Below are 27470 nucleotides of genomic sequence, written 5' to 3' on the forward strand. Positions count from 1 at the left end.
AAAAAGAAAGAATGAACCCAGTGTCCTAAAATTGTCTGATTAATGCAGAAATTCTCTTTACATAACTGATATATTTGTCACTTGCTGGGACTATTTACTTAGTCAGTAATATAAAACTATTCTTGGTTGATACAGTGAGGATGTAAATTACTGAATCTGTTCACTTCCAAATAATAAGCAACAGTTAAATTATGGAAATCCAAAATATACTGTAAATTAATGCATAGACTAAACACAGTAAATAATAAAAAATTTAGTTAAATTTTTCAACCACACTTTTGATGATAAGAGTGAAAATATTTGTAAGATGTTTCTGAATAATTAACAATACTTTCTATTAATGATATTCAATAAATGTACATGTTACGCATCCTTGTGTCGTAAATTTCAATTGCCCAGAAATATTCGAATCATGGATAATGACAAGCAGGTTTTAGACCAGGTGTTGTGATTTCTGTGACACTTCAGTTTATTACACAGAATTTAATATTTTTGTACTAGTTTTTTTAGGTTTGTTTTCTTTAATGTTTCTGTTATCCAAGAAGGAGCCCTTTACACTCCTCTCAGATTTCATTTAATTTTATTTATGTTTAGTTAAATTTTGTATTTTTTATGTTTGTTTTTATTTTAAATAAAAAATATTTTATTTTAAGTTTGCATTTATGATATTAGTTTTAAGTGAGTTTTAGGTGATATTTTATGTGTGATATTAGATGTACACTTTTATTTATTTAATTTTTTATTGGATTGTTGTTTGTTATATTTTTATTCTGGGCAATGATAACGCAAAAGCATTTCATCCCCCCCCCCCCCCCCCCAAACAGATTCAGTAAAGAGATATTATTTCATTTAATATTTTAATTTAGTGACTTTGATATCATTATTGTAACACTATCAGCTTATGATTTGTGGTATTATACAATTTTTTCCATTAATGATTTGACTGACTAGAATATTGTTTTTTTTTTTAAATTATCAAATTTTTCTTATTTTTTATCATCATGTAGAGCATGATTAATCAAAGGAAACATTTACGTAAAAGTCGATTAAAAGACTGCCAAATTTTTATTAAAAACTATATTACAACAATTTCCTTTTCTCCTTACTGATAATCCCATAAGTGTTAATACAAATAATTTTCTTAATATTACATTAATTTGATTTCAGGCAGCTCAAGTGTGTGCTTATGTGCTGGGTATCCCTCTTGAACATGTGAAAGTGAAGCCAACTACAACAGTAGTTTCACCGAATAATGTTATGACTGGAGGAAGTATAACTAGTGAATCTGTGTGTTATGTAAGTTAATTTAACTGGTATTTGTTTAGTTAATCAATTTATTAAAAAAATTACATAAAATTCTCGCTAATAACTTTTTCTCTTTTTAATTCAGGCAGTGAAAAAAGGATGTGAAGAGATTTTACAACGCCTTGAACCTATCAAAAAACAATTACCCCCAAAAGCTGATTGGTTACAAATAATTCAAAAAGCTTGTCAAGAAAATGTAAATCTATATGTAAATCATATGTAAGTTATACATAGCCCATTTTGCTTTTTGTATCAGTTTGATAAATATCTAATTTAAAATTTTTCGCTATTACATTTCAGATTCATATTGTTTAAAAACTGCACAGTTTCCTTTGTTATGATATAAATTAAGTAGTTATAAAGGTGGTGTTACAATTATTATTCAGTTATTATGTAAATTTATATTAATAAAATTTATGGCTCAGATTAGTTTTGAACAGTTGCATTTGGTGTAGAGCATCTGTTCTATTCTGGTGTTGAGTTCTTTCAATGTTTACTTTTGTTCAAAATAGCTGTAAAGCTGGGAAAGGAGTACTGTAATTGAAGGACATGTATAGTTATAGTAGAGGAGAGAAGAGAATTTTGAATATATTGGTTCTACTATTAAGTCAAAGAGAATCCATAATGTTAATTGCAGTATGTCTAATTTGCTATTTGCGTATAAACTTACAGGTGATGTTTTGAACTCCTGTGAAATATTATTTCTTTGAGTTCAATGATTTTGTTTGATGAGAGTTTTAGTATTAAATATGTTTTATAGTTTCCTCAATTTTTCCAGTTGTGCTTCAACACTTCAAATATGATGAAAATATTGCACAATTAAATGAAATTATTAGATTAACCTGATAAAATATAATTTCAACAACAAAAAGACAAATTTAAAATAAATTTATGTTTTATAAATACATAGGAATGCAATTCCTGGCTTTTTAGCTCAATCAATTTTATGTTATTTAAGAATGGTTATTTCGTGGGCTTATTATGCTATACATAAAATTTCAATATTACATATTAAAAACCTATTACAGATAGGTAGATAGATTTGTTAAGCCGGTTTCCAAACCATTTATGATAAAATTCAATAACAACAGCACCGTTTGCAGATAACAATGAGGAATGAGCTGTATTATAATCCAAAAAAATATATTTGTAAGTATTTAAAAAGCCAAGTTTTTCTTATTAAATTATTGTCTTATAAATATATTACTATTAAAGGGTATGCTAATCTAATGTATAGTCATTCGCATTTTTCAATGAATATTTTCAAATGTAAATAGTTTTTAAGTTTTTTCAGGATTGATCTTTTTAAGCATGTTTGATTTTCATAAATGATTACAAGAGACGACATAGAAATATCTGACACACTATATTATAAAAAGTAAGCTACATTAAACTGAGGCTACTTGTGCCCTTCATAAAAACTATATATATATGCTTTTAACACTAGTTATATTACTTTGACTTATAACATCAGTTATGTTACTGCATACAGCAGCGAATAATTTCTTGATTTATCTGTGCAATAGAGGCAGTCGGGGAACGGCACTTTCCCTATGACATGGAGGTAAGCGCGGAACTACCCGTGATCCGTTAAAAATTGGGTCATGTAGTACTCCATCTCTTCATGCCGCCGGTCCGTCCACGATCTGACCAGAGGGATAGGCCATGTGGTCCATCGTCCTCTGGTTTCGTGGTCCCAGGTCTCTTGCCATGCAAGGAACGTGCGAGTGCATTCCTCGTTAGCAATGGTCTTCCCGTCTTCGCCTGCCCGTCGCCTCCTGTAGATCACCTGGCGCTACCTTGTCAAAATAGCAATGGGTATGACGCCGGCAACCACCAGTACTGCAGGCTCGGAAATAATAATAATAATGATGACGATGACGATAATAATAACAATCCGCCGAAGTAAATCCATCTCCACGTTCGTATCAGTAACATCTACGATCCACGTTCGGGGAGGGGGAGGGAACAACGGCTGTGCACTTTTCTCAGACTTGTACCAAACTCCAAGCCGTCTAACGGAGCTATGGTCAAAGTCCATTCTGGATGATGTGGTCATGGGAGTATTGATCACTGTCGTTTTTCATCTCGAAACTGAACTCCCCTGCGTGTTTGCCGTGCTCGGAGACCTGTGTCGCTGGAAATGGGGATCCTGGCACTTGAGTCAAACCTCGCCGTTGGTTTGGAAAACCATGGTTGGATGTAGCAATACAGCGTTTTGGCCCCTACTTTGGCTAAACAGGAGGCCGGTTTGCTAACCACTACTGGTCAATCGGCTCGTTTACGACTGAACCTTCCGCTTGTGGAGGAGACGGGTAAACAGGTGAGAGCCCGAGATACCTTGACAGCCCTAGTTTCCTGTTTGGGGTGGATTGGGATCTATATCTCTCTGGTAGCCCTGGCGTCCGGATGGGTCCCAAATGTGTGGCTTCGTGGTGGGTGGAAAGCCAGAGAGACGAATTATTCTGTAACACTTTTTTTGAATCCAAAACTTTAAACCCTCGTTCGGTAACCCCGGACAACCTTGAGGGCAAACGCCCTCGTTCTGAAGTCTTTCCTCCTTCGACGTCATCGTCGAAGAAAAAGAAAAGTGTAGATGTACGACATGCACAGATAGTTCCATCAACAGGAATTTCTCGATCGAAATATCTTGTTATTAAAAGAAACGATGGATCGGAAAGCGGTTTTTCAAACATTACTCCCTTCGTCGTAGCTAAGGAACTCGCGACGAAAGCTGGTGGACCAGTTAAAGAAGTTAAGAAGACGCAGGTTGAATTATTCATTTAAGCCCTGAACGACGTACAATCAGCGAAATTATTAGAAATGAAACAATTGGCGAACATTGATGTTACTGTAGAAGTTCATGGCACACTCAACTATTCCAAAGGAGTAGTAGTCTGTCGTGCCTTACCCCCTGAAGTGCTACCCTCTTCTTCTCATGTCCTTACTTTTAATAAGCCATCGTTGCCTGAAAAAATCAGGGCCGGAATCCATCGATTGGATGTGCGCGCCTATATCCCACCGCCGATGAGATGTTTCAAACGCCAACGTTTTGGTCATATCTCCGACAGATGCAATCGTAAAGAGATTTGTGCGTGTGGTCAAGCAATCCATGATTGTGAACCCTGTAAGAAAATCCCTTTATGTGTGAATTGCGGAAAACAACATTCAGCAAGATCTCGGAATTGTCCTACTTTCAAGAAAGAAATCGCGATATAAGGAACTAAAGTTCTCAGAAAACTTAGTTATCTTGAAGCGAAGAAAATAGTTGACGCACAGACGCCAGGGAAAAAATCCTTTGCGCAAACGGCTGCGCCTAGCACGAATACATCTTCGCCACAAATAATTGAAAGCGTAATCAAGCGATTCACACCAGTTCTAACTACGGTTTTAGACAAATATATAGAAAGGAAATTCGCTACAGTTGAAACCAGTGCCGTCGACTAGTAGTCAGCGGTCAAACGTCATCGCCAAATCAGATAAACCATTGACGTCGCAAACACGAGGGATTATGAGGTGATTGAACGTAGCGGTAAGAAGCAGTCCAAAGCTAATATTGCAGGGACATCGATTTTATCGAAAATCAAATGTCCTCCGGAACCTTTAGATCCCCGCAAGAGGATAAGCCACCAAAAGGACAGAGGCCTCAGAAGAGCAGTACTTCTGTTGTCGTCAACTTAGACAAAATGGAAACGACACAAGGCATGACGGCGCCGCTCTTATTGCCAAAACCAGCAAATCCCGGTCTTACACAGAGCGCAACTCTGCCAAACCCTGAGAATATATTAGCCTCAGGTGAGGAGAGTGACTGCGGTTCTGTGGGGCCACTGACTGACTCAGGTTGTACTACTACTACGAAAAAGAAGAAAGGATGGCCAAAGGGTCCCTCGTGGTCATCCAAAGGCTTACCCAATAGGGTAAACCACGCTTATAAAGTAAATGCAGAATAATATAATACAATTGTATATTAACGGCTGTGTCTCCCACCTACCTGAGCTTCAATTACTTATAAATGAGCACAACCCTGCATGCGTGTGTTTCAAGAAACCCACTTTAAGCCAGGAGATGATTTCCATCTACGTGGATATGATGTATTACGTGCAGATGTTTTATTTGATGGCCGAGCAAGCGGTGGTGTTGCCACTCTTGTACGTTCGCACCTGTATTTTCGACAAATACAACTAAATACTACGTTACAAGCTGTCGCTGCACGTTTATCATCTCCAGTTGAAGTCTCCGTCTGTAACATATATCTCTCGGACGGCAACTGGAACGCTGATTTAATGAACTTATATGGCCAACTCTCAGGACCGATAATTCTGGTAGGGGATTTCAATGCGCGTAACCCATTTTGGGGTTCACAACGATTGGAACGCAGGGGGCGCAACGTCGAAGAATTTATATCGAACACCGAGCTAACCTATTAAAAAAAGGTACAGGAACATTTTTCAACATGCGAAACGGTGAAACTTCGGCGATAGATTTGTCATTTTGCAGTCCAGTATTGTCGCTTTCCTTAGATTGGAACGTTGACCAACACCTTCATGGAAGTGACCACTTTCCGATTATAATTTCAACAAATATACGGCAGAAGGTCGTAAAAAAAAAACAAAGTTTATTCAGGGGTGGTGTCTTAACCGTGGCTATACAGACAACGTTGTTATCCCAAGTTATACTGGAAACATCAATGAGCATATAACAGAGGCAACGCAGGTAATTTTAAATTCAGAAAAGGAAAACATTCCTAAAACCACCGTAACTTCGACGAAACCCAGTGTATCGTGGTGAGGAGTCGAAGTAAATATAGCAATTAGTAAGAAAAGGAAAGCAGCATTCAATCTGTTCAAGAAACGTCCTACCTGGAGAATCCAATATTTCTTCAAAATCATCGTGCCTACGCCAGACGCACCATATTATCTGCGAAAAAAGAATCCTGGGAGGCATATGTATCCTCCATCGATAGTAACACATCTGCTACGCAAGCAGATGTGTTACTATCTGTGCTATAGCTGGAAGAAGCTATAGCTGGCCGGTCCAATAGCCGTTCATTAAACGCGCTCAAACAAGCCGGTGTCGTCATAATCGATCAACAGGATATAGTTGAATTGTTAGCCGATCAGTTCGAAACTGTGAGTAAGAATGAAAATCATCACATCGATTTCATTCGCATCTCAAGAGAGCAAGCATCACTGAACTTTGAAACGGACAACGACCTTTTTTATAACGTACCGTTTTCATTCGTCGAATTCAATCATGTTTTACAAAACTCCAGTGATGCTTCAGCTGGATATGATGATGTTCCGTATGCATTCGTCAAAAAGTAACGACGATAACAAAGCGTGGATATTACACTTACTTAATAGAATATGGACCTCGGCCTTATATCCACAAATGTGGAAAGAAACAGTGATCATACCGCTTTTGAAACAAGGAAAACATCCTTTAGACACTAAGAGTTACTGACCAATATCTCTAACATCGTGTGTTGGCAAACTCTTAGACAAAATGATAAATGCTCGTTTAGTGTGGTTATTAGAAAGAAAGCAACTTCTTTCACCGTATCAAACCGGATACAGACAGCGTCGTTCTACGACTGATAACATTATACTTTTGAAAACGCTACACAGAATGCTTTTGTTAACAAGAAGCACTTCGCAGGCGTATTTTTCGACCTTGAAAAAGCATTTTATATGACGTGGAGGTATGGAATTTTAAAACAAATGTATGAGTGGGGACTACGTCGAAATCTCTCCATGGTTATCACCAGCTACTTATCTCAGCGAACTATAAAAGTACGCGTTGGCAACACCTATTCGACAAGTAGGCGATTACAAAATGGAGTTCCAGAGGGGTCACGCCTTAGCGGCACCCTGTTTACAATTACTGTCAATAGGGTTCTATAGGCAATACCATTAGGAATTGGTAAATGTATGCATGTCGACGATATGGCGATTTTCTATGCCAGCACGGAAACTGCAATGGTCTGCTACAAGTTACAGCAAGCAATCTATGATATTGTTGATGCAGCTGAATAGTCTGGCTTCAGGTTTTCAACCGAAAAGTCATGCGCCATACATTTCTGTCGCTTTAGAGGAGCACACCCTAGTCCACGACTTACAATAAGGGGTGTTGGAGTTCCATCTAAAGAAGAAGTCGTTTTTGGGACTAGTCTTCAATAAAGTCTTACATAGCGTCCTCATGTACGACGATTAGCAGCTAAATGCAAACGAACGTTAAACATAATCAAATGTATGTCAAATATCAATTGGGGATCGGATCGAGAGGTTCTTCTACGTCTGTATACTTCATTGATACAATCAAGAATCGACTACGGCTGTGTTGTTTATTCCTCGGCTCAAAAGAGCTGTCTGAAAGCCTTGAATGTCGTACAAAACGCCGGAATTCGAGATGCGAATGGAGCGTTTCGCACCAGTTCCATCGAAGCCTTGTATGTGAATCAGGATTGTCTCCACTACGTTTTCGAAGATTCATCCTGTTACAGCGCTATACGGTCAATGTCACATCATCACCGAACTATGTAAATACACCAGCGTTCACTAGACATCCTCTCCAACAAGCTTCCGGCGTCAGACCTATACCAGGCCGGCCGGAATCAGAGCTCGAGAATTGATGGATAAGTACAACATTGTGTTTCCAAGAGTTACTGAATCAACGGTGTGAAACGCCACCGTAGCTGCTTCCATCAATATTTTTTTCAAATGGATCTAGCACGCTTTAAGCAATGCAATTCTCACGTAATAATTCATCGTTTTCAAGAGCTTATGAGCGAACGCGAACAGGAACTTGTTTTCTACACGGATGGCTCTAAGATGGCGAACGGCGTTGGCAGTGCCTTCCATTGTGCTGGCGTTAGTCATTCGTGGTCCTTGCCAGCAGTTGCATCTGTTTGAACAGTTGAGTTGTATGCCATTTGGCAAGCTCTGACGTATTGTGAGCACTATCATGTACCGTCCTTTTTAATCTGCAGCGACTTAATGAGTAGTATTCAAGCACTGCAAGAAGCGTGCTCAACGAACCCCTTGGTGAAAATGATTCTTGCGCTGCTCCAGGTGCTAAGCAAGAAGGAGCAACAGAGCACATTGATGTGGATCCCGGATCACACCTTTATTGTTGGTAACAAGACTGCGGATGAGGCAGCTCGAGCGGCTGCTGACAAGCCTGAGCCCGAGGGAATTCCCGTCAGACCTAGCGATGTTAAGTGTCATGTGTGTGCCTGTGTCATACGTGAATGACACAGAGTTTGGAATGGGTTAACCACAAAACTTAACGCCGTGAAAGACTCTCCTCGTAAATGGACCAGTCCACTTCCGATCAAAAGAAGAGAGCAGGTTGTTATAACACGGTTACGAGTAGGGCATACGAACCTAACGTCTACTTATATGTTGACTGGCAACAATCGACCAGTTTATGAGGAGTGTCAGCAACCGTTGACAGTCAAACACTTATTGAAGGATTGCATCGTGCATCGCGATCTGCGTCGTCAGTTTAAAATAGAAGGAGGAATAAAGAGAATTTTGAGAAATGAGGAATGTGCTATTTGAGACTTGCTGTATTTTCTTTATACGGCCGGACTCTTCTATTGTATTTAAATTTAATTTTCGGAGGCATGTCTTCGACATATATTCTATGTCCAAATAGGATAGTTAGATTTTCCTTTTCTTTGTTTTATTTTTAGTTTTTTACATCACATTCGGGTGTGTGAACTTTTATCAACGTGTTTATACTTTTCCTTTTGCTACTTCATCCTTTTAATTAAATGCTGTCGTTTATTCGTACTTTTTGTTTTGGGAATTGACAAGGACTAAATGATCTTGGTAATCGATGCCCAATGACAAAAAAAATAATAATAATGTCCTGAGGTAGATAATCTCCACGTCCGGAACACATCTACGTTCCACGTCCAGGGTGGCAACAGCTGTATTACGTACAATACATATAGCTGGCTAACGGGGCTCCGAGTAAATTCCTCGGATATGTTTCTCTTTTTGACCTGTTTCCACCCAGGTTACCAGACGGACTAGATTTTTCGGCCACCTGCAGATTATGGACAACCAAACGATTTGGAAATGGACTCATACCATATTTAGAGCTGGCGATGTGGCGGCCAGGGTCAATGATATTGCAGGTGTAACGGAGACCCTTCCGCTGTCCACATACCCCCTGCGATGGCAAGCATGTAGCAATGGTGACCACGTATGTCGGTGCATGAGAGCTCTGAAAGCTTTGTAGGAGAGTAGGAGTCTGGAGTCAGTGCAGAGATTGCTCATCGGCTCTCTGCCAGGACATATGCCAGTTCTACCGGAGTACCGGATCGGATCTCCAAGGTTAGTAGCCCTGGAGTGGGGGTATACCCCGGCGGTTAGCCTTGCTACAGAAGGTATCAATAGAAATGGATAGTCTTGAACAAACAAACGTGGCAGAGGGTGCACGTAAACACCCTCGTTTAAAAACTGCTGATTTGCCACAAGCGAAAAGGAAAAAGTGCAAGGAGACGGATAAAATTAGAAAAGATGCTAGAATCAGTAGAGATTTAAGAAAAACTTTGGCAATAATGTTCCTAAACCATGATTTTTAATTCTTACAAAGGAGAATGGAAACGACCAAAAGGTTAGCCCATTCTTAATCGCTAGAGAGATAGCTAATTGTTCTGGTGGTCCTGTCAAGGAAATCCGGAAGAGTTTTAATGGATTGCACGTCGAAACTATTAACGACAGTCAAAGCCAAAAAGTCCAGTCATTGAAGAAGATCAGTGAATCTGCGGTATCTGTGCAACCGCATGGCACCTTTAACTCATCCAGAGGTGTGGTTGTTTGCTGTGATCTTCTAAATAGTACAGAAGAAGAAATAGTACAGGAAATGTCTAGTCAGGGAGTGATACAGTGTCACAAGCTAACTATGAGAAGAAATGGTGAGATTCTCTCCCTTCGGCCTCGCATGTATTGACATTCAATAGGCCTAATCTTACTGATAAGGTGTGAGCTGGCATAAATCGGCTTGATGTACGTGTATTCATTCCGCAGCCTATGAGATGTTTTAAGTGTCAATGATTCGGACACACTGCAGCCAGATGTTAAGTGCAAGAAATTTGCGTGTGTGGAATGAAAACACACGAGGGTGATCCATGTAAAGACCCCCCCAATCTGCATTAATTGTAAAGGGCAGCACAACTGCCGATCAAGGAACTGGCCAGTATATAAATTGGAAACGGCCATTCAGGAAGTTAAAGCGCTTCAAAAAGTAAGCTATCCTGAAGCGAAGAAAATTGTCAATCAACCTCGACCATCAACCACATATGCAGAAGCAGCTTTTTTTTTCTTTATTTTTTTGTGGAGGGCGAAAAACGTCTGTACGTTATCATCGCCCGGTTTTTTTTATGAAGAAAAAAATAAATAAATAAAAGTAATTAAAACTAGTACGTGAAACTAAAACTTAAAATAATAATAAAAAAATAAAAGCAAAACAATTAAACAAAGTCCGAGATGGGTGTAAAAGGCCCATTCTCGGATAACAAGAGCACAAAAATGATACAAAAAAGTTAAAAAAAAATAAGACACAAACATAAAACTTAGAACTAATATCACTAGAATCTTAAAACTAATATCACAGACCGAGTCATTAAAACATTAAAGCTAAAATAAAAAAATAAAAAAAATATATAAAAAATAAAATTTAACAGATTCGGATAGGGAGTGTAAAAGGCTCCCTCCTCGGTTAACAAAATCAAATCTATTAAAAACTTTTCTAGAATAAGAAATATACCCGACAATATTAAATTTTTTGGGTTAGCCCTACAATACGCAGAAAAAGAAACATCCGGTTTAAAACTTCATTGTCGTTGCACAAGACACCACGGATGTTTCTGGGTAATTTAAACTTACGACGCAACGCAACATAACATATGCAGTCCACGAGTATGTGGTGCACAGTCATGCGGCAGTTGCATCGTGTGCATAGGTTGTGCTTGTTCTCTTGTCATCAGGTGCTCGTGTGTAACCCTGGTGTGTCCTATCCACAACCGACAGAGGAGTACTTCCTCACGCCGAGATTTTCTACATGAGGAGTCCCATGGTAACACAGAATCTTTACTCTGCCGGAGTTTATTATCTACAGTAGTGGTCCAGTCGCCTTGCCACTTTGCTCTTAGTGACTGTTTTACATAATTAATAAAATCAGAAGTAGCAACTCAGGTAGTGAAAGGAGGCTGGTTACATGCTTCATCATCATCCATCAGTGTATACAACCGCGTCTGGTTTCATCTTGGAGAGAACACACTGAAACATTTTCTGGAAGACAATAGGTAGTGTTGATTGTTTATTGTATGTCGTAAGGTCAAAAGTAAAATTTATAAGAGTTATTCTCCATGGAGGATATGAGCAAGGATACGTAGGAAAAAATGACGGTGTGTCAACATATATATGCTGCAGCAGACGCCGAGTACGGACACCTACAGGTGCAGTACGACGTGGATGGTCCTCATACTTTCCTAGATTAGGATTTCTAAAGACTGAGTCAAGAGCCGGGTGATTTGGCTGTTCTCTGAGACGAGCAAAATAACATAATAAAAGCTAGTCTCGTCTATCCCAAAGTGATGGTTCACCACAGTCTACAAGTAAGTTTGCGACAGGACTAGATCTAAACGCGCCTGTGGCAAGCCGAAGGAAAGTATGATGTACACTATCCAGCATTTTAAGCACGGTTTGACGAGCTGAAGAGTAGGCGACACAACCATAATCTAAACGGGAGCGAACAAAGGAATAGTAAAAACGTATCATACATGACCTATCGGCTCACCAGTTGGTGTTAGTAAGGACTCGCATCATATCTAGAAGTTTGGAACATTTTGTTTTTAATTCTTTTATATGTTTGACCCAAGTAAGACGGCTATCAAAAAATAAACCTAAAAACTTGACGTAGGTAGAAATAGTAATAGTCTCTCCGTTCATAAAAATATTTCGGAATAGAAGGGTTTCGTAGCCGAGAAAACACTACACATTTTGTTTTTTTCGGATGAAAATGTGAAACCAGTATTCCTGGACCAAGCTTCAAGGTGAGATATAGTGTTCTGCAGTAGTCTCTCTGCTGTAGGTGTTGAACGGCTTGCAATGTAAAGAGCAAAATCGTCAGCAAATAGAGAACATGAGACAGGAGCCTGCACACATTTGGTAATACCGTTTATGGCTACAGAAAATAAAGTGACACTTAATACACTACCTTGGGGCACGCCATTCTCCAAGATGACACTATCTGAGAGCGAATCATCTACACGAACACGAGCCGTTCGGTGATTTAAGAATCCCCAGATAAAAGCAAGCATATTGCCCTTGATTCCCCATTCTTTGAGAGTGTTAAGAATACCACTTTGCCAGGCTGTGTCATACGCCTCCTTTTTTATATCGAAGAAGATAGCGACGAGGTGCTGGCGATTGAGGAAAGCGTTTTGTATGGCTGTTTCTATTGACACTAGATGGTCAATGGAAGATCGTCCTTGTCGGAAACCACACTGTTCTGGCGATAGAAAGCCATGTTTCTCCAAGTACCATGTAAGCCTGCAGTTTACCATTCTCTACTTTATTTTACTCAAAACGCTTGTTAATGAAATAGGGCGGTAGCTTGAGGGGTTGGTTTAGTCTTTACCAAGTTTTAGTACTGGTATAATAAATGCTTCTGACCAGCCGGGTGGGAAGACTTGTTCGGAGAATAAACCGTTGAAAATATTCAAAAGTTGTTGTAGTGCCAAAAGGAAAGTGTGAAAGCATGGAAAGGCGAATGTTGTCCGGTCCAGGGGAAGTGTCCCGTGAGTTTTTAAGTGCATGTAACAATTCCTTAAATACGAATGGAGTGTTTAATTCTCCAACCGAATCACCAATGTTTAACGATAATTCTTCTATTTGTATCTTGTAACTTTGAAAATCGTATAATCGTAATCGTAAAATATTATATGATGAGGTGAGAGACACCGAGCGGAAAGATTTTGCTAGACTATTTGCCACTTCCGAGGGTGATGAAAGGAGTTCTCCTTCATCAATAAGACCGAGAATAGATTGTTTCGGTGATCCGAAAATTGCACGAATTTTCTTCCATATAGTAGACGTGGGAGTAGTGCGTGAGATAGTGCTCACGTATTTCGCCCATGAATTCCTCTTAGCGTCCAAGAATACCCGACGGCACACCGCTTTAGCCCTGCGGTGTAAATTTAGATGTTCTGCTGTACTACGATTAAATTTGCGTAGTGCCTGCCGTCGATTCCTAATAGCATATTTGCAATCATCGTTCCACCATGGAACAAAATGACGTCTAGGATTACCCGATGTTTGTGGGATATATCTGTTGTCATTCTCAAGTATCATGGACGTAAAAGAAGAATATTGGTCGAGGATGTTCGCTCTTTCGTCATACTGCGATTGGAATGCTTTATGGTATCCATTCCAATCTGCCTTTTCAACAATCCATCTCCGTGGCCTTCTTTTAATCTCGCAGTCTACACTGAAACCAATAATAATTGGTCTATGATCACTGCCGTGAAAGTCATCACAAACAGACCAATTAAAATGAGTCTCACTCTGTTTATCATATTTCCTCGAGTGGAGCAGAAGGTTGAGCCCCAGGAAATATGATGGGCATTGAAGTCTCCTACTATTAACGATGGAGATGCTATTTGCGTGAGGAGATTTGAGACATCTAAAGCACTGAACTCACTGTTCGGTGAGAGATACTGATTGCAGATATGCAATTTGAAGGTAATAGAGACCTTTACTGCAATAGCAGGAATGACAGTGGTTAGTTGAATTCTTGTAGCCGACACCCCATTCTTCATGAAAATCGCCACTCCACCACTCTCCCTACTGTTACTAGGCAGTCGTATCAATCACAGAAGTATCCTCTGAGTGTAATTGGGTCATGTTGTAGAAGGTGAGTTACTTGGAAACACATGATTAGTGGATCATGTGCGTTCGCTAGTACTCTAATATCTTCAATGCGGGACCGAATACCTCTAACATTCCACTGAATAATGTTCATAAGTGTAAAAAAAATTAAATTAAAACAATTAAATAATTAAATTGCAAAAATTATATAAAAATTAGCTGTACGTGATTCGGTTTTTATTTTTTGTATTTTTTATTTTAAAGAACTCCGATGCCGTAGGGTCGGGTGGTTCTTCAACCATATCCTCCAGTATATGAGGTGATGGTGGAGGAGATTTATTTGAATGGGATGCTGCAGTTAACATCCCAGAGGGGGTGGTTATGTGGGTTCCCTTTACGGGGAGCTTATTAGGTGGCTTACTGCCAGCAGTGATAGTCGCTACTCGTGCCGGTACGACTTTGAGAACAGGAACTTTCGTATGTATCACACTGTTGGATTCACTAACTGCGATGAAAGAATTTTTATTCATCTTTGTCAGCTCTGAGATAGTGGCTGTAAGTGAAGCTACTTGATCAGAAAGCATCTGAACAAGTTTTTTAAGTTCATTTCAGGATCCGGACTGCTGATTATTAACGTTTGTAAGAGTTTGTTTCGATGTAGCGGTGGCAAAAGATACATCTGGTTTAACCAGGTTCCGTGAATTATTTAACTTTTTGTATTCTCTTCGTGCGACCGGGAAAGATAGCTTTTGCTCCGTACAGATTTTGAGAATTGCCTTTTCTTCTTTAAAGATTGGGCAATCTCGGAAGCGGGCTGCATGTGGACCAATGCAGTTTGCACATTTTTCAATTTCTTCGCAGTTAGTGTCATTGTGACCTTCTTTAGCACATCGAGCACAGATCTCAGTTTTCGTGCAAGATGTTGTAGTGTGACCAAAACCTTGGCATCTGAAACATCACCGTGGGTTGGGTATGAATGGTCGTACCCAAACCGAGAGGTAACCCATTTTAATCTTCTCTGGTGGAACAGGGAGATTGAATGTTAATATAAGAGACGGTGTCGGTTCTTCTGTTCCGTTCTGCCGTTTTATAATACGTTTCACTTCAACAACATCTTGGTGGCAAAGCTCGTCAACTATTTCAGTGATATCTATATATAAAAGGTCTCGACAAAAAATTACACCCCGGCTCGTATTTAAAGTTTTGTGGCTTTCTGCACTTATATTTATACCATTCATATTACGGGGACGTAAGATAGATCGACTCTGTTCGTCGTTGAATGTTTCGATCAGAATCGATCCGTCACGTAATTTCCTGATGTTCTTCGGGGAGCCACTTGCACCTATTACAGTTTTGTTTATTAAGAAAGGTGAAACCTTTTGGAGGGAGCCACCTTCCTGACTATTTCGGAGAACAATGAATCTAATATTTTTAGAATTCAAGTCTAAAGATTTGCAGATCTCTTCGCTAGGGCTTTTATCCTCGTCAGACAAAGCTGATCGAGGTCTCTTCACAAGATTTAAATTGGTGGTTTTTTCAGATGGACTTTGAATTTAATAAAGGAACTGAAATTTTGGTCCCACGAGTACCGGCGAAAAATGGACCACTCCAGCAGAGCGCACGCGTACTGGAGCTAGAGCTAAGTACAACTTGGTTCTCCCTGGTGCCCAGAGGACATCGTTCGAGACTCACTACGTAGAGCCATTCACCCATCGGCACGATTTGTTCCCACCTTGGGTTACGGTTGCGTTTCGTAAGATGTCGCAACACCACCGAGTGTTAATGTAAGAAATATCAGTGGAGGATGTTGTTGTGTAATTGTGTAAGTGTGTATGTTGTAATTTATGTAGTGTTCTTGGTGTAGTATATGTGTATGATGTAAAGTGTTCTGCAGCTCACTGTACAGTGGGAAGAATAGCTGCAGAGGCTGGGCCCGTGGGGACGCCAACCCCCAAAGTCTTAAAGAATAAGACTCCCTGTCGGGGACAGAAGCAGCTGCTGCCCCTTCCTCATCTAAAATTAACGTGAAGCAGTTGCTTAGTACGATTGCACCAAGTCTTGTGACAATGATAGAAAGAATCATTGATACAAAGATTGAGTCGACTCAGCGGATAGAACCAATTAAGCATGTGAAGATTCATTCCCAGACTGACGTCGTTGATATAAGGAACGTACCGGCGCAGCGTAAAGAACCAGCAAAACCTGCGACCATGACTCCACCAATCGAAGTAATAAATAAATATCATGATATATCTGGAAAAGGCAAAAAAATCACTCCGTCATCGAGTCATTAGGCAAAGGAGTTTGTGACAAGAGTACCGGAAAAATCTGAGTCTAGCGAAATGGAAGTAATTATTGAGAAAGCACCAGACACAGACGATATAAAAACTGTACCTACAGAGCCTCCAAAAGCTCAGAGAACAGCCACGGTGAGAGCGTCTATTTCAGCCGGCCCGAGCACACCCTTAGAGTTCGAATCCAGTTCATCAACCGCCGAAAATGCATCGCTTGCGAGTTTCGATTCAGTAGCAAGAATACTAACTGCACCAACGAAGCTTTCATCACCTGATGTCAGCCGAAGAACGTCATTGGCATCAGAAAGAGAAGAAGATACCATGTCCGAGGCTTCAGACACGTTATCATCAGAAGTTGAGGCCGTAAGAAGAATGGAAAAACGGTGCAGAAAGGATGGCCAAAAGGAAAGCCTAGGCGTTAATTTTTGTATTTTCTTTTCGTTTTTATAAACAAGAAACACCTACGTTTCTAGTTGTATGAGAATGTGAAATTTAAGAATTAAAAAAAATTATTTTTTGAAGTGGAACGGGGCTAATGACCAAAGTAGTCGATGCTCCTAAAAACCTCAAAAAAAAAATAGTTAATATTTTTATAATTTAATTATTCTTAATGACTGTTATCTCTCTCATATTTCTTCTGTTTAGTTAGTTTTCAAGTTCAATGTTGTACCTGAATTTGATAATTCATGCTGTGCCTCTTCATTTGTTTGCTAAATTATAATTTAAATATAAATATTTCATATCATGTTATACATAATCTTTAACTAAACCAGAGTTATATAGATTTGCTTTAAGGTATCTATTTTTTAAATATCTGAATAAAAAATTGAATTTTCTCTTTCTAGAAAAAAATAATACTACTGTATAATAGTACTGTACTGTATAATAGTAATAATAGTACTGTAAGGGTTTTAGGATATTCTCTGGATATTCTTTCCCAACCCTTGCAACATTTTCAATTTCATATACTATCACAGTTCGATCTTGTCCAATTGGGTGCTCTTATTTTCTCTAGATTTATTAAATTAATCAGGTTAATTCCAATAACAGTTAATTTACAATTCCTACCGTTCTTATATCACCTGCATTTCCAGATAAATGACAAGTATTCTTTATTTTGTTACATATTGTAAATAATCACTAAACAAATAATCTAAGGGTAATATGATTCTTTGAGATATTTATATTACTGAATATCTAATATTATATGTTATTGAATCTTATAACATTCTACTCCAAGTAAACATTATTTGATTATATGATCATCTTCATCATTGTTTTACTTATTAATTTTTGTAAGTTGAATTACTTGATGAAGGGTGCATCATGATAAATTATTAGGATCAGTCTACTTGATTAATTTAACACGTTTGCTTACTAATATTTTTTCCCATAGTCAATCCTGTATTTACTACTTAATTTTAAGAAAATAACCATATTTTGTCATTCACAATTACATAATTTTTTTGATAGAGATCTTTATAAATTTTACCTTATTATTTTTTGAAGCGATTATAATAGTGCTTCAGAAGTTTTTGCTGGTGTGGTATACCTTAAACACTCAGGGATGTGCAATGCCACTTTTCAAACCCTTACTGTGTTTCACTTTTCTCTTCCTTTCTTTGCACACAACACAGCTTCTGGATGGTGTTTTCTTGATGGGATTAGGGGGGATAAGTATGACAAAGTGTCTCCAATTTGCTGCTTGCAGTCTAACAGGGGATATTCCAAATTGGGAGCATCTACTTCTAGGCTAGTCTGGTAGAGTGACCTGGTCTATTATATCCTCAGCCAGCTGAATTTTAAACTGATTGAAACTGAATTTTTTCTTTTTTATGTTTTTTATTTGGGCATATAAGTTGAATATGCCAATGTTCATCAGGTAGAAGAAAATTTTCTTATATCCCTTGGGCATACCTTCTCATGAGAGGGAAAGATGACAACTGCTGATCCTACCTGTTAACTACATTCTTTGAATTATTGTAATTTATAACTGCTTGGGGCTTCTGGAATGGGGTTTTGGTTTTCCTGTCATTTTTTTCCGTAGTATCATATTGACATCGGTATGGATACTGGATAAAACATTTACTTCGTTTTTATCCATCCACTTCAGAACCATGGGTATGTCTAAAAACAATACAACTGTCTCTCCTCTTTTTAATTTATCTGGCATATTTCGTCTTGTGGATCTAACTGTCCCTACTGCGATAGTGTCCATTTCAGTTAGCTTTACAAACAGTTATGGGGAAGTTTACCAATTTTCAACAAATACTGTAAATACTTCCATAACTACAGCTTCACTAGTGGAAATGTCTTTATTGGCTGACTCCGATTTCTTTCCTGTATAAATATCAAAATCTTAACAGTAGCCACTATTTGACTCAAAAATTTTGTAGAACTTTATTCCAAAATGTGCCTTTTTTGGAGGATTGAATTGTATGTAGCAGAGTCTACCTTTGAATTTCATAAGGCTTTCATCAATTGCAACATTTTCCTCGGGATAATAAACATTTTTGAAATTTTGCTTAGATGATCAATAACAGGTTGCAATTTGTTTAGATGGTTTGCAGAGTCAGAATTTTCATTGTTTATAAAATGAAGAAGTTTAGAAATAAGTAAGAACCATCTATATGGCATGATTTCAGAAAAGAAAGGCGTAAAGAAAGGATTGATCTTTTTATGGACCAGTCAGACTGAAGTGTTGGCTTTTTCACCTGTGTGATGAGAATAAAAAAAAAAAATATGCTGAAATTTCATTACATATAGTGGGGAAACCAAATACTTTTTGATTTTGAATTAGGATACTTTAGATAGACATCTGTTGCATACCTATTTGTTTCTACTGCTACATCATCCCAAAAAGAAACATGGACCATTTTTTTGTACATATCTAAGGGGGTTGGTTGAGAAGGGAGTTGTCTATGAACCATAGGGTTGATGCCAGTAGAACCAGAATTCCCCATTTACACTATTCTACCTTTTGTTTTTTAGCAAAACTCACACTTGATGCTGTAACTTCACTGTCACTATAAAGTTTCATTTACCTCACTGTCATCTCTAGTATTATTTATCTCACTGTCTTCATTATTTGAACTACTATCGGAATCACTTTATTAAAATATGTCACTTTCTGATACACCACTGTCACTTTTGTTCATCATATTTTCAAGTTCCTCCTCAGAGAGGTACTTCTTAAGGTAAACCATTTTTACTACTGCATAGTTGAGGAAATCATCGAAAACAAATGCTTGTAACTGGCAATCTATTGAGAGAAATCGATTGTGTTATACACCATTCAATAGATCAATATCTCAGAATAGTATATAACATGTCATGCCATCTGTTAACGAAAAGAAGGAAACACTAAGAAGAAGCACCAGCTGCTCAGTCCGTCTCACACCCGGCAATGTAATAATGAACTTGAAATGTGTGGCTGGCTGCCAGCCGGCTGTGTAACCCAATGGGTTAATATCTACAGAAAAAAGAAAAAAATATTCAGCTAAGAAGGCAGGATGTAACAATTTTGGGATTGTATTTGAAATTAAGCGCGATTGTTAGAAGAGATGGGGTGCAAGTTATTCAAGAAGATTCACAGTATATATGTCATTTTCTCAAATACGTACAGAGAGAAAAAAGTGATATGTTTTATACAGCCATATAAAGAACATAGAGCATTTAAAGAAAATTTACTTCTATATAGTTTTGGTTTAGTTATCAAACCTTTGGTCTAAATCTATACTGTTTCTCATTCAAACGTCCTTTCATAGTTATTCATTGATGTGTAGTTTTCTCAAACACTTTCTTAACTATTAGTAATAGTGATAAAGGCTAGAAAATAATTTTTATTCATAGATCAGATCAACGAATTGATGTTAACACATTTATTTTATAATAAAAATAACTTTCAAAATGTTTAAAAGTGTGCTTCCAAAAGATTATTTTAAGACTTAATAATATTACTGATGCACCACTGTAAATTACAAACCTTTAGATGATTAGAAAACTTGTTATTAAAAAGTTGTACACTTGACTATTTTTTACATTAATTGATACTAAACAGCTTCTCTAATCACTTAAAGATGAGCACCACCAGCTGCAATACCACTGCAGAAGAGTCTGGCTCATAATACTGAAAAGATTTTTGTGAAATTTATTTACAATTACTCATAAAATTAGAGGTGTGATTTATTATTTTATAAATAATGGTTTTAGTAGTGTGGCCTTTATGTGCAATTTGTGCAATTTTTTAATTAACCAACAAACATTTTACTATTTACTTATTTCTTTTTTCTTTCAACATAATGCCTATATCTCAACAATATAATTTCTTTATGAATTTTTAGTTATTTTGCTTAAAACCATGTAATAATTAAGTAATTCCCCAGTTTAAAAACTCATTTGCAAATCCACACTATGTTTCATTGAGTTTTTTAGATTTTTTTTTGTGTCTAATGGAACATGATCTGAAAGAAACACTTAATAGCACTGTTCTAGACCAGATACTCATTGTACACACTTGCGAAACTAAAAAAAAAAAAATAAGAATTCTGTAAAACAGTTTACAACCATGATTGCCAGTGAAAATTCATTGAAAATATATTCAAACCTTTTAGACTGTTTCTTCTATTATTTGGAGTTAGTCAACTAATCAAATAAATCACAGTCACTTTAAAAAAAAATTCCTCATAATTGAGCGTGACAAAATATTTTTGCAATATCTTATACATAGAAAAAACTATTTTTGTTGTATTAATATGTAATAATCATTAAATTATTATCTCCTAATATATAATGCAAACATAAAAAACACACACTCATGTATGTATATATATATATATATATATATATATATAAAATACACATTTTGTAAATGAATTAAAAATATATATTTTTTTAGGTACAAACCTAATGAAGATTTGAAAGAATATAATATTTATGGAGTTACTATATTAGAAGTTGAAGTTGATATTCTTACTGGCCAGAATCAGGTAACAAATTAATACTAGTTATGTTAAAAAAATATTGTATACCTATCATATTACTCAAACAACATCTGTAACTATCAATCTTGACTAATAATTTATGGCAGATTGAGCTCAGAATTAATATTGAATAAAACAAAAAAAATAAACTTAAAAATACCATTTATTTTATAGAAATACTCTGATAATAATTAATTAATACAATTTTTAAAATATTTCTGTAAAATTAAAAAGTATTTTTTAGATTGTATTACTTAATATTTATTGATTAAGCAATAAGTTTTTACTGGTCTCAATATATAATAAATTATGGCTACGTGTCGATGTTTTACAGGAGTGTGCATTTTGTTTTATGAGCTATACAGAAGAGCTATCTATTTCTTTTCAATGGTCTACTTTCAGATGTTATTGCTAGCATTATTAAAAATTCAATCTATTAATGGTGAATATCTCTTACAGTTTTCCCCTTTTTAGTTAATCAACCCCTATTCCTACTATCATCTCCCAGAAACAAGTAACATTACTGAACATTGTAGTTTCATAAACCCAATTAGTATAAGACATTTGCAGTGACTGATTCTGAGGTAATGTGCACTACTGGAGTTTTTGTGTCTTTGTCTAAATGCATATTCAGTTTCTCATTTCAGTACTTAGATTTATCATTCATGTTTAATGTTACTCCTGATTTGTTATTTTACTCAGTGCTTTATATCACATAGTTTTTTTTTATATTTTGAATGCAATACGCTAACCTTCTTTCCTGAAAATGTTGGTAATTTTGATTCATAATAACATTAAATCTTATGTATTTTTTGTCTACAGTTATGGGAGTGTAGTTAAATGCCTACTGTGATTTACAGCTAATTTATTGTAATTGATTCCTAAATAATTTTAAGCAGTCAAGAAACTGTGTAACAAGCTATGTAACATTTTATAAGATAGTTGCATGTTTATGTTGTATAATGGGATCAGATGTCTTATGTATTACTATATGAGCAGTGATGGGTTTTGTATATCAGGTATTGGTAAAATAATGGAGAGGTTTCAAAAAGTCATAAATTCAGAATAATCTTGATGAGGAGTATTACTCTTTAAGAGTTTGGGTGTTTGTGTCCCCACAGCCCTAGCCTATGCAGCTTTTCTACATACTATATATCAAACTGTGGAACACTTTATACCACACAAAGAACACTATGCAAATTACAACATATACCCTTACACAGCAACACAACAACATCTTACACTGTTCTTTCTTACAATTACACTTGGTAGTGTTGCAACATCTTACGAACTACAAATGTAACCCTTGATGGTGACTATAGATAGGTGGATGGCTCCATGTAGTGAATCTCAAATGTTTTCCACTGGGCACCATGGTGAACTCAGTTGTATGCAACCCTAGCTTCAGTACATGAGTTTATACAGATAGCTCTAAATACAATAATATTCTGTTGGTTGTGTTCTTTTAGCAGGCAATAGAACATACAAGATTGGCTCCTAGCATCATCATTTGTTGTGGAGCTGAATCAATGACACTGCGCCCAGCACAATGCTATTCGTCACAAAGCTGTATGCTAATAATAAGGCCTTAAAAATAATTAGCCCAACATTTTGACACATATTTGTCTGATAAGCGTCCTTGAGTTCCCTGTAGGCGGTTAATGAAATGTATTAGACACCCTGTTGTCTGCAAGATTCAGTTTATTATTTCTGAAATGACTCAGCATAACACAAGTGTCAACTTCTGGGGGATTCCCAGCTATATTGTAATTTCAGGCAATGAGCGTGCTGAGAGTACGAATATGTAGCCTGCTTTCACTAATCACATAGTATCAGACAATCTTGTACTGATCACTCACCATTCACTTGGCAATGAGTGTATTATGGAATTATAAATATATCATTAATAAAAAGTAAAAACCTATACAGAGAAGGTTAATATTAATTTTTGTGTATTCATGCTTTTCTGTGTACATTAATGTACTTTTTATCTTCAAAGTGAAGAAAAGATATAAATGTCATAATGATTAAGGGGTTGGACTTATGCTGTAAATGCAATTCTCATAATATTTAACTGATTTAGTTACATTAATAATGTAGAGATAATTAGCATTCTTGGAGCATGTTTTATAGCATATGAGTGGTACTTAAAGACTAAATGATATATAATAATAACTTTGTTGTTATTAAACACTGTTCATATGCAGTGAACAGGCAAGAGGGTTATATAATAAGGTCTTCAATTTATGTAACAAGATAAACACTGTTTAAATATTTCATTATTTACTTAGTACATTTGTCTGTGAATAAATTTATGATGTAAAGACTTGATTGTGAGATGAATTAAACTTGTTATAATTGTATTTTTTTTTAATAATTATCTTATTTGATTTTTTCTTTATAATCAGATTCTTCGTGTAGATTTGGTTGAAGATGCTGGGCAGAGTTTAAGTCCTCAAGTAGATATTGGTCAAGTTGAAGGTGCATTTGTAATGGGATTGGGTTATTATCTGACAGAATTACTTGTATATGATAAGGACACTGGAAAAATACTCACAGACAGAACATGGGTGAGTGAATAATATGTTTGTTCTTTATTTTTACTAGTTATTAAGAGATGCATTTTAAATACAATGTGACCTCTTAGTAAGCCTTTTACATGATTATGTTTTAATTTAATAAGTGTTAGATTTGTGAAGGATAATGAAAGATCTAAACATGACCATTACTTTCAAAAAGAATGTAAATGTATTCTAGTAAATTTGATTATAGATTTTATTATTATTATTTCAATCTCTATGGAGGAGCGGTGGTGACTTTATCTTTTACCTGAAACTTCTGGGATTGAATCATAGTTAATCTTGGCGTCTTTTCACACTCCAATAAAATTCGACTCTCCTCTGTAAAGCAAATAATTACTTTTACAAAGCAATTATTTGTAAGTATTATAGTTGTTAAGACTAAATAGAAAGCTGCTATTTTTAAACAAAATAATTTTATAAATATAGCTTAAAACAAAACATCTATTGCTTGCTTAACCATTGGCATCATATTTTCACCAAGTTGGATTCATTTCACATCTCTTTCACACATTTTGATTTTTACTGCTACGAGCATTTTTGCTACAAACATTTTTCCTGTCATTATTCAATTTTTTTTTTCATAGTTCCAAATGTCTTGATATGATCCCCATTTAAGGTTATAAACCAATTATGTGCAATATTTTTTGGTTCGGTTTCAAATCCTCAAAGAATTCAAAGGTGTTATGTTTAACATTGCTAGACTATCAAAATTAACCCACCAGCTTGGTCTATTGGTGAACGCGTCTTGCCAAATCAGCTGATTTGGAAGTCGAGTATTCCAGCGTTCAAGTCCTAGTAAAGTCAGTTATTTTTACACAGATTTGAATACTAGATCGTGGATACTGGTGTTCTTTGGTGAAGGGTTTTAGCCACACATCTCAAGAATGGTCGAACTGATTCTGAACAAGACTATATACACTTTATTTACACTCATACATATCATCCTCTTAAGTATTACCGTAGACTAAACAGGAAAAAGAAAGACTATCAAAATTATAAGCAGATTCTGGTTTGACATTCTCAAGATGCTTTCCCAAAATCATTGAAGAAGATATTAACTTTGCTAATTTACAAACCTCCATAGAAATAATTAGGAATGAGACTGTAATGCAAACTGATTACATAAAGTAGAAATCTGATGATGCAAGATAAAATATTTATTTGTCATCTTAAATTTTATAAATTTACTGAAGATAAATTGTGTGAAACTAAATTCAACAGATAGGTGATATTGTTTCTATTTTTTGGAATTCTACTCACCACCCCTTAAGTATTTAATTCTATCAATTAAGTTATTTAATCATCATGAAAGTAATAATAGAATTTGTAAAGAATGTGCAATCACAAAAAAGTACATAAAACACAAAAAAGGTACATATTTTCCCACCACAAGTAACATGCATTTTTGTTTTTACTACTATTTTATTGGTATCTTTTTACATACCAATAAAATGGTAAAAATAATTTGGGTTTTTTAAAATTAAATGTATAAAAAAATAACTCAAAAAACTGGGAAAAAATTGGTGATATTTATGTACAGGCTGCCAGAGGGAGTTATTTGTCGATGGTTCTGAGAGTCAGTTGCATAAGATGGCTGAATTAGAGTCTATAGTTTAATTAAGTTCAATTTCTTTTTTAGATTTTGTTTTAACATAGTTTTATTATGCATGTCATTCAACATGGTCTTTTTTAAACATTGTTGAGAATCAAAGGGTACATGATATTGATAATATAACAAACGTAGCATGTGGTGGACACATGATTCTAATGTGACCATACAAAGTGAATTTGATAAGATAATTTGATTATTATCTACTTGTAAGGGACTGGTCTGAGATAAAAGAAATTGAATGTTAAAAATTAACATTTTCATTCTGAAGAGCTGAAAGTACAGAAGTTCATGAATTAGAATTTCTGTCTGAAATTATACTTCCTTTCTTAAGTATGATATCATTTCTTGAGGCTCTCTCAAAAAGTCAGAATAGGTTTTCATGGGGGAAAGTATTTCTTTGGGGATAAATTATCAAAAATAATCCTTTCATCAATGAATTTAGGAAAGCATCTTGACGCTGTCAAACCAGAATCCATAAGTAATTTGAGAGACTACCATTGCTAAACAAAACACCTTTGAATTCTCTGAAGATTTAGAATTGAACCAAAAAATCTTCTATGTCATTGACCTAATACACTTAAATGGGTGTCATACCACGGCATTCAGATCTATGTAAAAAAATGTGGTGGCCAATGTTTGTAAAGAAAACTGATTGTTACTTACACATAAGGAACATATGTTTTTATAGCACTGTGAGTATCACACAAATCACAGGAGCAGGTAAAATGATGCAGTTTCCAAGATGCCGATAGGGAGTAAGACTCCCCATCGACTTTGTGGGACTAGACTTTGGGGGCTGGCACCCCCACAGCCCTAGCCTATGCAGCTTTTCTTCCCATGACACACAGAACTGTGCAGAACACTACACTATACACATACAATACACTGAGAACAATACACAAATTACAACATATATTCTTACACAACTACACAACATCCTACACTGTTTCTTCTTACATTTACACTTGGTAGTGCTGCAACATCTTATGAAATGCAAGCATAACCCAAAATGTAAACTATCGTGCCAATGGGTGAATGACTGTAAGAAGTGAATCTTGAACTATGTCCTCTGGCACCTGGGATAACCCAGTTGTATTAGCTCGACTGTATGTGTGGGCTCTGCAGATGTGGTCTTTTCTTTCCTCAATTCTTGTTTAACCTATATTTAAAGTTCTCAAATAAATCCTATGATGCATGGTGTCAATCTGAGAAAAATACCATCGTCTTGTGAAGAGGCCTCGCTCAGAGTTGTCTGACGAGAAAAACAGTTCTGTAGAAGATAGGTTGAATTGTGACGGATCTCGCCTACAATATAAAAACATCAGATATGTGGTTCTGCAAAATAATCAGGAAGCTGGCTGTTTACGTCAATGCGTAAAGTAGTTATAAGTTAATTCAACTGGTTTGATATTTGACTTATTTTCATCTAAAACTTAACAGTATTTCGATCTAATGAATATTTCAATTATGAATAAGAAATTTTTCATACACTGAAATTTATGCATTCCATTCAACGTACATATAAATATATGCTCAGCTGATTTTTATTTATGTTTTTTGTATTGATTATTTATTAAGATTTATCTCTGTATTATTTCATGTTTATAATTTTTTTAAAAAAACGTAAACATGTTGCATTCACTCGGTTCCTGATGGTTTACTCGGCTCCTGATGATTCACACAGCTCCTGGTGGTTCACTCGGCTCCATCTACACTATATAAGCTGGCTCCTCACTAGACTCAGTCTCTCTCATTCTGTCAGTGTGTGTCGCAGTGTCTCGTCTCTCTCAGTCTCTGACCATCATTCGAAG

At 36.3% G+C, this 27470-nt stretch overlaps 1 protein-coding gene across 1 annotated transcript in view; it reads left to right on the top strand.

The window, feature by feature from the left end:
- LOC142321708 (xanthine dehydrogenase-like) overlaps positions 1 to 27470 on the top strand; it is a 146836-nt gene that overhangs the window by 107219 nt on the left and 12147 nt on the right. The window contains exons 21-24 of the mRNA XM_075360011.1: positions 1168 to 1296; positions 1391 to 1524; positions 21381 to 21471; positions 23874 to 24035. Of these exons, the coding sequence (XP_075216126.1) occupies positions 1168 to 1296; positions 1391 to 1524; positions 21381 to 21471; positions 23874 to 24035 (516 nt within the window). The remainder of the gene's footprint in view (positions 1 to 1167; positions 1297 to 1390; positions 1525 to 21380; positions 21472 to 23873; positions 24036 to 27470) is intronic.

The sequence above is a fragment of the Lycorma delicatula genome, chromosome 1 (assembly GCF_047948215.1).
Source record: "Lycorma delicatula isolate Av1 chromosome 1, ASM4794821v1, whole genome shotgun sequence".
In the NCBI taxonomy this organism is placed as follows: domain Eukaryota; kingdom Metazoa; phylum Arthropoda; class Insecta; order Hemiptera; family Fulgoridae; genus Lycorma; species Lycorma delicatula.